Raw genomic sequence first — 13042 nt, forward strand, 5'->3', positions numbered from 1 at the left:
AATTGCTAGGGGCTGAGCATCATAAGTGAACTGAGTCAACTCACCCACACAGGGAACCTCTGCCTGGTAGGACCGAGTTAAAGGCTTCCCTTCTGCCAGCCCCATTCTGCCCTCTTCCCCCATCAGAACGCTGGTAGTATCATCAGTTCTGAAAGGGCCCCAAATGCAAAAGACCAGAATGACCTCCTCACCTTGCTGGACTTATGGTCCACGTTAAAGGTGGCGATGACCCCGTCTGTCAATTCCCGTCCCTCTCGAAGCACCACATACTCTGACAGCCGGTTGGCCAGGTAGGTTTTCCCAGTGCCGCTGGGGCCAGAGAGGATGATCCGCCGGTGCTCTATGAGCAGGGAGACGTAGCGCTGCAGGATGGGCTTGGGGATCAGGGACTCGAACACCAGGGAGTCCAGGCTGTTTTCCGCGAGTCCTGCATTTGAGAGACAGGAAGCCTGTAGGAAGGGTAGCGCCCTGTGCTTGCTGAGACCTGATGTTATCCCTTTCCTTGGCAGTCGGTTCACCTGGGACTGCTGCCCACCCAGGGGAACTAGAAGCTGAGAGGATGCTGCTGCTGCTGCTGCTCTGGGAAGTCACCTCCCTGTTCAACAGCACCTTGTGCTTCTGGCTCCCATCTTGGCTGACTTTCCCAGCTTCAGACTGGACCTTAATGTCTGGGCCCTCAGTCCTCACCTGTCCTCTGCAGTGCAGAGACTCTAGGCTCTGCTGGCCTGTCTGGATCTGGCATCTGCCCATGTTACACCTGAGTCTCATCTGCTGGTGTCTGCCACGTCCTTGGGGTCACCTCTTCCACCTGCCCTCCCCTCTCACCCCTGCCACCCACAGTTGGAGGTAGTGTGAAGGTCATAGCATTTATATCATGAAAACAGGGAACAACGCAAGGTGGGGCCATTGGATTTTGGAATGTGAATGCTGGCCTACCTAACCCGTAATGCTGCATCTGAGAACCCTGATCCCTAAGACAAGTGGGAACTTATCTTTCCTCTTGGCTTTCTGGGACAACTTCATTAACTAGGGTAGTTGGCTTTAAAAGAGCTTGTTTCATGACACTATCCCCAAGAAAAGATCCGCCCAAAGCTAGCTGTTCAGAATCTAACGAAATTCTGTTTAAAAAATTCTCCTCACGGAAACCAGTATATGTAAGTGAAAAAGTAAACTGAAGGGAATTTATTTTGTTTTACAATAGCATCATCCTTGTGTGTAATTACTCACTGCAAGCAGAGGCCCCTAATGCATTTGTTTATATGCTGGTTTCTAATCCTCCCCAACCAGGAGTAACCTCTAGAGGCAACACTGCTCCAGAATGACCATGATGAAGGTCCCCAAATGCCTATCTGCTGCAGAAAGGCCTAAGATCTTCCTTCTGAGCTCAACACAGCTTACGCTGGCTCAAACCTTGAACTGTGTGGTATAATCTCTAGTCTAAATTTAATACGAGTAATAATAAAAACAATAAAAACAACAGGAAAATATCACTCAAACGCTTTCTGCATACATGTTGCTGTTTTTTTCTTTTGCTAAAAAACCCACAGGTAGTGACGATCTTGCAGACAAACTCACTTCAGAACAGGCAAAGTGGCACCCCCTTCCCCTGGTCCCATGGCAGTGAGTCACTGCAGCTCACGGATCTCTTGCAGGCCACATCTTCAAGACGTTTTGAGTGCTTTGAAGAATACATTTCAAGTACTACAGGAAAATACAAGGGTTGGGTATCCCTGAAAAATAGCCCCAGCTGATCCCTCCAGATACTGGAACTTGATGTGCTGACAGCAGGGAAGGGTGCAGCTCTAATGAGGGAGCCGGTTCCCTCAGAGGCAGGCAGCCACGTCATGTGTCTGTAGGGGCTGGGCTGGTCTCACCCCAGGGTTTCTATCACCCGCCTGTCAAGCGAGCAAGTGACAGAGCCTGGCAGCATGGGCAAAAGGCAACCACCCAGGATGGAAAGGCTCTCCTTACAGGGTTCCTGTCATGGACAGTTATTGGTTTGGTGTGCCTGGCATCTCTTCCTGCTTCCCCTTGTACGAGAATTCTTTCCCACAATCGAGGCACAATGGCACACATCTGCAATCCCAGCAACTCAGGAGGCCAGAGTTCCTGAGGTTCATCAACATGGCAAAACCCCATCGCAAAATACAGAATAAAAAGGACCAGGGATACTGGGCTCAAGTCCCCATACCAAAAAAAAAAAAAAAACCCAACTTTCTCACAGAGAGCTCAGCTCATTCCAGGTGGCTTCAAGTGGAGTTCGTGACTGGGGTGGACCAAAGCTTCTCCTTATCATGACTGTCTCAGTGATGGATATTTAACTCATGGAGAGTCAGAGTTTAGCCCTAGACATTTTCTGTACACTTCCAAAACTGTCCCTTTCCTTTAGATTCCTATGCTAGAATCAAGGTTACCAGGAGCCATTTCATCAACCATGGACAAAGAGCTCAAAAAAAAAAAAAAAAAAAAAAAAAAAAAGCAAAGGTGTGATGAACCAAGCAGAGAAGCAGAGGTAGGTCTGGACATGGTCCTGATGACACTGAGTACCTAGATCCAGCTGTGCCTGAAGCATACTCCTGAATTTCCCACGTATCTGAACTTATAAATGCCCTTTTATACTACGGCTACTCAAGTTGGTTTCTGTCATTTGTAGTTCAAAGGCACAACAATGGAATTAGTGAGGCCTAAGTAGCAATGTACCACCTGTCTCTAGCAGAGGTGGATCCTGATTCCTGCTGGTGGGGAAAGTTGGGGTGCTTCCGGAGAAAATACCTACCAGAAAATAAAACTTGTATGGAACTGCTACAAAATTGTTGTGTTAAATCTATAGTCAAAATTGGTGGCTTTTGGGGAGGTAAGAAATGAGACAAGTGAAAGATGGGCTTTGTATAGGGCTTCTCTTTTTTTTTTTTTTTTTTGTGCCAGGAATTGAACCCAGGGCCTTGTGCATGCTAGGCAAGTGCTCTACCAACTGAGCCATATCCCCAGCCCCAATAATTTTATTAGTTGTTGATGGACCCTTATTTTATTTACTTATTTATATGTGATGCTGAGAATCGAACCCAAGGCCTCACACATGCTAGGCAAGTGCTCTACCACTGAGCCACCACCCCAGCGGGCTTCTCAAAGTCTATTAATCATGTGATTCGTGGAATACAGAAATAAAGGGGTTTTGCAGGCAAATAAATTTGGAAAAGACTGGATTATACAAGCTTCCTCCCTCCCCATCCATAGAAACAACTAACGAATGCTATACCACTGAGACCACTGAGCGACACCCTGGACTATTTGAGATGGGATCTCTCCAAGTTGCAGGCTGACCTCTTGCCTCAGCCTCCCTGGGAGCTGGGATTACCTGTGCACACCACTGTGACCAGCTAAACAGGCTTTTGAACTAACAGGAGTTAGAACAGTAAAGGACAGATCTTTAATGGACCAGCATCCTTCTGTCCCCAACCCCCAAACTCGAGTGGGAATAATGATGCAGTTTCCTAGACTCATTTGACTGTGAAACATTTTATGAAGCCATGAAGAACTTTAGAGCCAAGTTCAACGGAACACACTTGGCCTGGGGCTCAACATCTCTGAGTGATGAGGCATCGGAAGCTCTAGCAGCACCAGGCGTGGGCAAGAGCTTCGCAGCTCATCAGGATGCTCAGAGCGACCGCCCTGCAGCCGACGGCACACGGTGGTTTCCCCTTCTGTAGAATGGGATCACATCCAAGGCTTGCTGGCAGGAGTCGTTCACCGCTGTTGGCAGAGTGCCATTTCAATGGGGTTATTAAGATTCTATCACCTTGGAGTCATACGGCTAATGAGGGCTTTTGATATGTAATTTCAGCAATAAACTAAAATGATTTGTTTCCGATGGTGGTTGAAAAAGCCAGACTATTCAGCTTGCTCAGGTAAGAGTTAATTGTGGTCCAAGAAAAAAACGAAATGAACAACCACCCACGTATGGATGCTCAAACGAAACCGCAGCCACGACTTCCCATGCCAAGTCACAAAACTCAAAGGCGGTTCCTGAAAACCCCAACCTCCGCAGCGAGCCCATTACCTCTGACCATCACGGAGATGGTGGTGTTCTCTCCCACCAGGTAGCCACAGGGGAGGAGCTCAGGGGTCTCGGAAGTGCTGCTGCGCTGGATCTCCCCGATGCTGTACCCCAGAACGCTGTCTGAATTCAGCCCCAGCTGGCTCACGGGGTCCACGTGAATGATGTATTCCTGGAGAAAGTAAAACAGGCCCCATCAAAGAGGTGGCCAGAATCTCCCGAGACTCGTGTTCTCATTGGGTGATTTATGGTCGTCCCTGCTTCTTTCTCGAATGATGACTGAGTTGAAATTGGGCTGTGGAATGAGGACAACAAGAGGTGACTCTGTGGGGACAAATGTCCTCATGTAGCAGACCCCTCAAAATACGGATTTATTTGGTTAGGGATAGGGATGGGAAAGAACCCAGACCCCTCGCAAAACGGAACGTTTAGTCTGGAGGAACGATGCACGGAAAAGCTAGACTGCTTTCCTAAGTCCAGCTGAAGTCTCCGAGGTGTCAGGGCTTGTGACCCTGCTGGGAAATGCTTGAAGAAGTGGCTCTGACAGGAAATCTCTTCACCGGCCCCTCCTGTTGCCACGTGCAAAGACCAGGCTGATAAAGAGAAGAAAACCCAGGGCTGCTAGAAAAAAGCAGCCACGCAGTTTTAAGGAGACTGTGTGTTTAATTTGGAAGTGTTTCCTTGTAGGTAAGCAGGAGGATTCAGGTCCGTGGGTATGGAACTCAGGCCCATGGGCTGAGGTGGCCACACTATGGCTGAGCTGAGTTGCAGGCACAGCCTCCCTCGGTGCTCACCTTTCCTCACTGAGCCTGCACTGGTGCTTTCTAATCCAAGGCCTATGCCTACTCTACAGGGTAGGTAAGGTTTTGGTTGGGGTAGGTGAATTCACCTGTCCTGAGCCACTTAGGTCTCTTGCCCAATCACACTTCCACAGACTGGCTTGCAAGATGAGGGAACGATCTTTGGTCAGAAAACAATTTTTGGCCAGGGTCACATTATATTGTTATATTCTGTGCATGTAGGAATATGTAATTAGAAATCCCATCAATATGTACAACTATAAAGCAATAGTAAGAAAATGGGAGAAGAGAAAATAAGAACAGAATTTTCTCTGTGTGAAGCCACCTGGATCTAGATGCTACAAAGAAACAACAATATACTTAAGTCAGGTGTGGAAGTCAACGATTGACTAGACCTTTAGTCCAGTTCTAGATTCATGGCCTTTGGAAGGTGCCCTGGCCTAAGCCTCATCCCTCTCACCTTAAATGGGACTATAAAGAGCTTGGCAAGGTCTCTGACACAGACAACATGGGTCAATATTACTACTAAAGGGATAGGACTAACGAACACTGATGGCTGTTGATTGACTTCAGGACAACAGAAAAAAGGGCCCAAAAGCTTCTTTTCAATCACCTGTATTCAGGGTTCCCCTTGGTACTCATTGGCTACTTCCCTTATGGCAAACACCCAATTCAATGATGATTGGCAGGAACAGAAAAGTGACTGCCAACATCCTTGGTGCTGGCCTTCAATTAGACGTCCTTGCCATTTGCAGCACAAATCAAAGCCTAGGAAGCACTGCACAGGATGGTAGGCAGGTCAGACCCAATCCCTCTAAATGACAGGTGGAAATGTAGTGTCTCAGCCCCAGCCACAGATCAAATACCCCAGAGCATATTTAACAGGGAAATTCTAAGGTGAAAAGAGAATTTGGCTATGAGCAGTCTGCCGTAAGAGGATGGACTCACTGAACAAATGATGCTCAGGACCCGGACAGTCACTGCCAAGGGCAGATGGAGAGTTTCGCCAACTACTACCAGTCTGCACTTACCATAGCCCTTCCATTCCCTTGAGAGCCAGGGGTCAAGTCCCAGTAGTATAAGGATATGGAGAGGGATAAGGCTGGAGAAAAAGTCAAGTTCAGGACGGGGTCTCCCTTCCCCTCCCCAAGCCCGGGCCCCCGTGCCAGGCACATTGCCAGAGCTTCCTTCTTGCACACTTACTTTGAACAGCCGTCTAACCACCCCATCGAGTACATCCCACTTCGTCTTGCCACTAACTCCAATGCAGCCAATAAGAAAGAGGTGCGGTCTGGAATCCTATGGGTAAGGAAATGTAGGCAGGTGAATAACAAGTGAACCTTTTCTGACACCCTTCAGCTGAGGACTTAGATGACCCCAGAACTCCACCGATGGTTTGACAGGGGGAGTAATAGTCCTATGTGTTTCAATGCCAGGCATAACTCACATGGAATGCAACGGCCTCAAAACCTTTCCCTGCTCCACTGCTAAAACTGCAATGGCTCAGTAAGACAAAAATCTCCTCTTCGGAGTCTGGAGCCTCCTGCTAGGTGCACACCTTGTTCAGCATGTGGATCACACATTCCTTGCTTGGAATCCCCTCCCACCTCCTGTCTGCCATCTCTGTCTTTTCAAACCTTGGGAACTCACCTCTTTCAGGAAGCCTTCAGCAATCAACCACCTGGCTCAGAGCTACACTGTTCCAAAGGTTCAGGACACAGCATATATAAAGACATATTCTGTACTTGCTTATATTCATTTTTAGCTATTTCTGTCTTCTTATTAGTATTTTTAAAATCAAGTTTGTTTCCTTGCTAGATCTTAGAACTTGTTTGGGACAGAATGTATTTCTAATTTTTTCTTTTCTTCTTTTTTTTGATTTTTAAATAACATTACTTTTCTTCTTATTAAAAGGAAAACATGCTTAGTTCAGAAAACTCGAACTCTGGGAAGATGGCCAAAAAAATAATCTTTCGTCTACTTCTTTTGCATCTATGCCCACAGGGGCTAACAAATCACATTGATTAAAGAAAAACTGATAGAACATTCCATTCTGTGGGTTCTCATGTGCTCATAACGACAGTTAGAAGAGGGGTGGCGGGGCGGGGCGGGGGCATCAGGCAGTCAAGCAAAATAGCAGAGAAAAGAGACCCAGTCTTGCGGAGGTGACCTGACCCCATCCACCACTTGCCTGTGGTCTCAAATAAGTGACGAGTGAGTCTTGGTTTCTCAGGAGTGAGATGGATACTAACCTCTGGTTAGTCCACCTCACCTGGATGCTGTAGTGATCCAGAAGGAAATAACTATTGACAGTGACTTGTAAACTAGGAAAATGTAAATGCTCTTTGTTCCCATTGATGATCACCAGAATGTGTTATGTTTGCAGGACTCTGCACTTCCTATAGGAATGCCGTACGGATGAAGTCCTCCCTTGGCGACTGTTATTCCACTAGCTGGGTTCTGTGACTGGACCTATGAGGTCTATCTTTCTAGGTCACATGATACTAACACCCCCGGAAGCTCCAAAATTCAGATTTAATCTGACTCAATGAGGATGGTGAGCCAGCCATGAAGTGGAAACCCTGGCAAAGCAGTCTGCCTGCAGACATTTTATTTAGAAGGTCACTGGGGGTTCCTTAGCTGTCCAAACTATGTAGAATGGCAGTTTGGCTAGAAATGCTAAGAAATAAAAATTCAAAAATTCAAAGGGACTTGCAGTGGTGAGTCATGAGGCCAAGGTCATTCAGAGAGCACCACTGGAATTTAACTACTAACATGGAACTCCTGCTGTCCACCCCCACCTTCACCCAGTTCTCTGGCATGGTGGAGACTCTGGAAAAGAAACTGCACTCAGAAAACCTGGTGGCAGTGATTCAGGATGCTCCAGCTCCACGCTTAGCCACCTGCCTGCTGTCTGCACGTGGCCACCCCTCCGTCTCTCTCGGCTGCTCTCTGTCAGTAGCCTCTGATGAGATAAAACTAGTGTTCCTGGCCAGCTGATTCCAGTTAACTTATTTCCATCTCTTATGTGCTAAATGTGCTTAGTTGCCCTGGAAGTGCTTTGGGAATATATTAAATTCAGAAAAGACACTTCTGCAGATGTTAGTGTTTAGTTAATTACAGGAAAGTGCAGTGTGGGACTGTCTTTAGTAGACTTCATCAGTACACACGTGGGGGAGGGAAGCACCATTCGCTCACCTTCATGGGGTCAGGGGCTGCTGGGGTGGTGGCTACAGTAGTCTCCACTTTTCTGAGGTCTTGCTTTCTGTGTTTCAGTTTATTGCAGTCAACCCAGTATATAGTTATAATTGTTCTATTTTGTTATTAGTTATTGTCAGTCTCTTAAAGGGTCTAATTTACACATTAAACTTTTTCCTAGATATGTATGTATCTAGGAAAAAGCATAGTGCCTCTAGAGTTTGGTACTATTTGCCATTTTGTGCATCCACTGGGGTCTTTGACCATCTCCCTCGTGGATAAGGGGGGACTACTGTATTAAGAAAAGCATTAGTAGTGTTTCCAAATCACCTCAGGCTAGGAAGTGAGATGGTTTCATGATTAGTCACTAAGCTAGGTAGTTCTACCTGGGGAAGGAACAGGCAGAGCAGGGAAAGGGATCCAACTAACCTCCTTCCACTTCATTTCCTCCTGAAAGCTGACAACTATCTTAACATGCCTGCCTCCTTCCTTCCGAGCCGAGCATTCCCCAGTGTCATCCAGCAACAAGTCTGCGAATGGAAAACATCAACAGCCTTAGGCACATGGGGACAGCAAAGCTGGCTTCCCGACACCCCCGCTGCTTGTTGGCACAGCAGCGGGACAAACCAGGTGTCGGGGTGCAGGGGAAGTAGGGTGAGGGAGAGGGCAGGGAGAGGGCAGAATGGAGAATGCAACCACAGAAACCAGCGGTGGACCAACCAAGGAACCAGCAGGCTGATGGTGCATCTTGCCGAATGGAGGTGCGGGAGGAGACTGAACCACAACAACAGCAGCAGCAGCAGCATCATGGATCAAAATAAAAGCATCAGCCTCAATATGCTCACAAGGAAGACCTAGGTCATGTTCGCTGATGATGCGCCAGCTGGAACCATCCCGAAGGCAGGAAGACCGTGGGCCAAGCCATCACCCCGCTGGGGCCTGCTGCTGCGGGGTGTGTCTGTAGCACTCGGCCTCTTAAAATGGATCAAACAGCTCAGCATGGTGGGCGAGGGCGAGGGGGTCCGAGCTCACAGCTGGGACAATTGGGGGTGCTGGAGCAAAGCATGAGAGCACTCTAATGGCTGGGCTCATGTTGGTAGCAGACGCACACCCAGACACACACAACCCACGCGCTCGCACGCCTGTTGCCTCTCCATTTGACCTGTTGATTTGCTTTTCCTGGGTACCTGCTTGGAGACCAGAGTGCCAGCTGCAGGTCCAGGCCTGCCCCCAGCCCTGAGAGCCACTTACCCAGGCTGGTTGACTCAGTGAGGTTCAGGCTATGCTGGGAGAGGCCCATGGACTGCCTTGGGGAGGCCGAGATGGACACCTGGGATGGGGCCCGGCTACAGCCACTGCCTTGAGACTCTGACTTCAGCCGGTCATTCTCAGCTTTCAGCTTCTCTATTTCACTCTGTGAAGAGTAAGGGAGAAGGGCGCTTGTTAGGAGGATGCCATGAGAACAAGACTTTTCTAGAAGGATCTGAACATTCCTACAGGAACCCAGTGGCTAGCCCAGCCAAGGTAGATGACATCTTCAGGTAATGCCACACTTTACTGGATATACAAGATATATCTGGCAGGGCAGGCTCCATCATTTCAGAGAACTGGCCATTGAGAAGAAGCACTCAGAAACTTGACTTTTCCCTAGTCTGCTGCTTGGGTGTTCAGTGAAAAAGAATTGTCATCTAAGAGGTTTGGGTAACTCTGGGTTTGACAGTCTTTTTACTGCAGGACTTCTCAGGGTCCTTAATGAGCTGCCATGCTTTATGAGTCTGAGAAGGACACACGACATGCAGCATTTCCCAACATACTTGATTTGGGCATTCTCATTCCATAGAGCCTCTTATGGAACAAATGTTTCAGGGAACCACCTTTGGGAAATGCTCTCCAATGAGGTTCCATTCAGCATACCCACAGGAATCTTTCATTTCACAAACACTTTACAAAAACAAAGATACAAATGTCTTTCCTCCGTGGCAGATGATGGGAATGCCTGCAAGATCCAACCTATGCTGTATTCAGGAGGGCACCAACCTCCAGGACCCGGAAAGACTGAGTTTTGGAGGGAGGGTCCAACTGGGATGTGTAGAAGGATATTCCCAGTGGAGGGAATCGTGTGGAACAGAAATTCCCAGGGTGTGCTGAGAAAACCGTGCGTGGCTCCGCCTGGCCTTTGAGTAGAGGATGAAAAAGGGAATTGGGGCGGGCAGTGTGGGTTGAGAGTGAAAAGGGCCCCACAGAAGGCCTGCAGTCCCAAAGGGGACAAGAGGCAGCAGGAGACCCACTGAGAGTCTTCTGCAGTGGGGGGCACGAACTAGTCTTTAACGAGACTAGTCTGAGCAATATGTAGAAGTGAACATATAGAGAGGCTAGGAAAGCAGAGGGTGGCCACCTGATTCTTATGTAGCCCTCAGGGCTTGGCAGAGAGCCTCCTGGAGCTCCTTCCTAGTCAGCCCAGGCTCAGTCCCCACTTCTGGACTCTCACCTGCATCCTGTTCATGGCCTCCCGGAGCTGGTCGAGCTGGTGGGCAGAGCTGAGTGCTTCCAGGCGGATGTCCGTCAGCTTCATCTCCTTGTCTCTCAGCTCATTTCGGAGCTGCATGACCGTCTCGGCTTCGCTATCCATGCACTCTGAAATTCTAGGGAAAGGGGGAATGTTACTAACAGAAGCAGTTCTGAGTCCAGCTCCGTTTAGTCCCCTACTGACCAGTGGCCCACATCAATCATCAAGTTTGTTCAGCAGCAACTCTGCAGGACCACCTTCCTGGTGTTTCCTGGAGGTGACAATACAGCACCTAAAATTCACAGATTTTATTACTCTCCACTCTCTTTCTTTGCAGATCTCTGGCAATCAGAATTATCTGGTGCATCTGTCTGCAAAAATTCCAGTAATTGAGGGATAAGCAGGAGCTGGTAAAGGGAATAGTAACCTTGAGCATTTGAACACCCCAGTGTGTATTTAGGTGGGACCCCATAATGACACCACACAGTCTTTGAGTTCTAAACTCGTTCAGAGAAGTGAGGTCAACTATTTGTTTTCAAGATTAGAAAACTCCAAGATTAAATGGCTAAGGAGTTATTGGCCAAAGAAGGGGAAGAAACCTAATATTGGAATGAGCTTATCTGATCTCATTCTAAAAGCTCACTCCTGGAAATATGTCTAGAGAGATCAACCTTCTTCAGCTCCCTCATCCCCCACCTGCTTGGCTAAAGAACAGCTTCAGGGAGAGTTAGAGACCAGAGTGGACACGGGGGCAGGAAACCAAAGTTCCACTGGAAAGCCAGGCAACAGTGTGGCTGGTTATCTTCCAATCCCGGATGTATGTCAAATCAAAGTGACCGGTGACCCTGCTGAAGGCCTCTTTCTTTAAAAAAGGCTGGGCTGGTTTCCTTGCTTGTTTAGTTAGGTTTGTCTCCAGATTCTTGGCAGGTTTGTACAAAGTGGAAGACCATAAACGTCATGATGAGTTGCAATGCTCAGAAAAGATAGTTTTATTAAAAAAGTAAAAAAGTTTCATGAATTCCAAAGATCATAGGATCTGTGGTACTGAGTGATCCAGAACAGAAGGCTTTGACAGTTTTTGGATTGAAGATGGAGGCGGGTAAAACTATCAACACTCTCCCCAAGTTCATAAAGCTACAGAGCTGAAACTGACTGTGTGTGAAAAGGGAGGGGCAGGGAGCTTGTGAGCCTGCTCGTCAAGACCCGAGTGCTGGATGTGGGGCCAAACAAAACCTGACCTGTAAAACCAGTCGAAGGGGTGGAAATTGTATTTGCCAAAGAAAAATTATTTATCAAATTTTTTAAAGAGATGGCATTGTATTGGGGGCACAGAAGGAGCCAGAAGAAACAGCTGAACCATTCTGGTGCTGTTTTCTTGACATGCACCTAAACTGTTTTGATTTCAGAGATGTAAAGAGAGTAAACCCACCTCCTGGTTTTAAGTTAGCAACCAAGGAAGCTTCTTGGCTTCAAAATCTTGAAAAAAAAATGCAAGGAACTTGTAAAAATGTTATTAGTTCCATTCCATATCTATGAGAAACCTAAAGCAAACAGATTTGGGGCTAAAAGGGTTGGAGAGACAGAAATGCCTTTAGAATTCAGATCATCCCTTCCACCCAGCTCTCTGAGCTTTGAAGAGTCTGCGGTTTGCAAGTTGAATCTTGGGGCCATGCTTTTTTGATTTAGGAGGTTTGCAGGGGTAGCTTGTAAAAACTGGTTGTTTCTTGAGTGGACCATGGTTTCCTGGTTTAAATGGAGTAAAGTCTGAAAAAAATTCCACTGTGACACTCCAGTCTCGGCCAAACCATGCCCTGTACAGATACTGAGATTTCCACTTCATGGCAGAGAACAGTCTGTGCTGGTTTTCACTGTGTCTGACTGGTCCGCTCTCTGCTCCAGCCTCCTCTGGGTTGTCTGTACTTTTCCCCAGAAAGCTCTCTCAGCAAGAAAGACAACATTTCCTTGGCACCCACTTTGTGGATTATGTCACATGGCTTACTCTGCAGAGCATGGCCAATCAATGACTTTATAAAGGTGCCATAGGTCTGGGTGCCTATCTGCTTCAAAACTCAGTTGCAACCCCCCAAACCATACATTAATGATATCTGGGGTGGGACCTTTGGGAGGTAATGGATATTCCATAAGGTCACAAGAGGGAGGCCCAGCGATTGCATTCATAGTTTTATAAGGGGAGGAAGAGAGACCAAGTGAGCAGTTTGCTCCGCCTCACTGGATGCCTTCCACCCTGCCATGACCCACAAGAAGGTCCTTACCAGATGCTGAGCAGTGGCTGATGCCATGTGCCAGATCTATGAGCTGAAGAAACTCCTTATATGTTACCCAATATGTAAAACCAGTTATAGCAACAGGAAACAGTCTAAGACAAAAGGGAAGCAAACTAAAATGAAGAAAATTGGTGTTGGGAGCACAAAATTACTCCAAAATCAGCTTTCAGAAGCACACAATGGTGAGGCTCTGGGAGAG

At 47.6% G+C, this 13042-nt stretch overlaps 1 protein-coding gene across 4 annotated transcripts in view; it reads right to left on the bottom strand.

The window, feature by feature from the left end:
* The window catches only part of NAV2 (neuron navigator 2), a 693848-nt gene that overhangs the window by 16974 nt on the left and 663832 nt on the right, over window positions 1-13042 (bottom strand). For all 4 annotated transcript variants that reach the window (XM_079101816.1, XM_079101814.1, XM_079101815.1 and 1 more), the window contains 6 exons: window positions 10541-10694; window positions 9304-9466; window positions 8482-8582; window positions 6058-6153; window positions 4058-4226; window positions 192-427 (listed from right to left, as the gene is read on the bottom strand). In XM_079101816.1, coding sequence (XP_078957942.1) covers window positions 192-427; window positions 4058-4226; window positions 6058-6153; window positions 8482-8582; window positions 9304-9466; window positions 10541-10694 — 919 coding nt within the window. The remainder of the gene's footprint in view (window positions 1-191; window positions 428-4057; window positions 4227-6057; window positions 6154-8481; window positions 8583-9303; window positions 9467-10540; window positions 10695-13042) is intronic.

This window comes from Sciurus vulgaris (genome assembly GCF_902686455.1).
Source record: "Sciurus vulgaris genome assembly, chromosome: 11".
Taxonomy (NCBI): domain Eukaryota; kingdom Metazoa; phylum Chordata; class Mammalia; order Rodentia; family Sciuridae; genus Sciurus; species Sciurus vulgaris.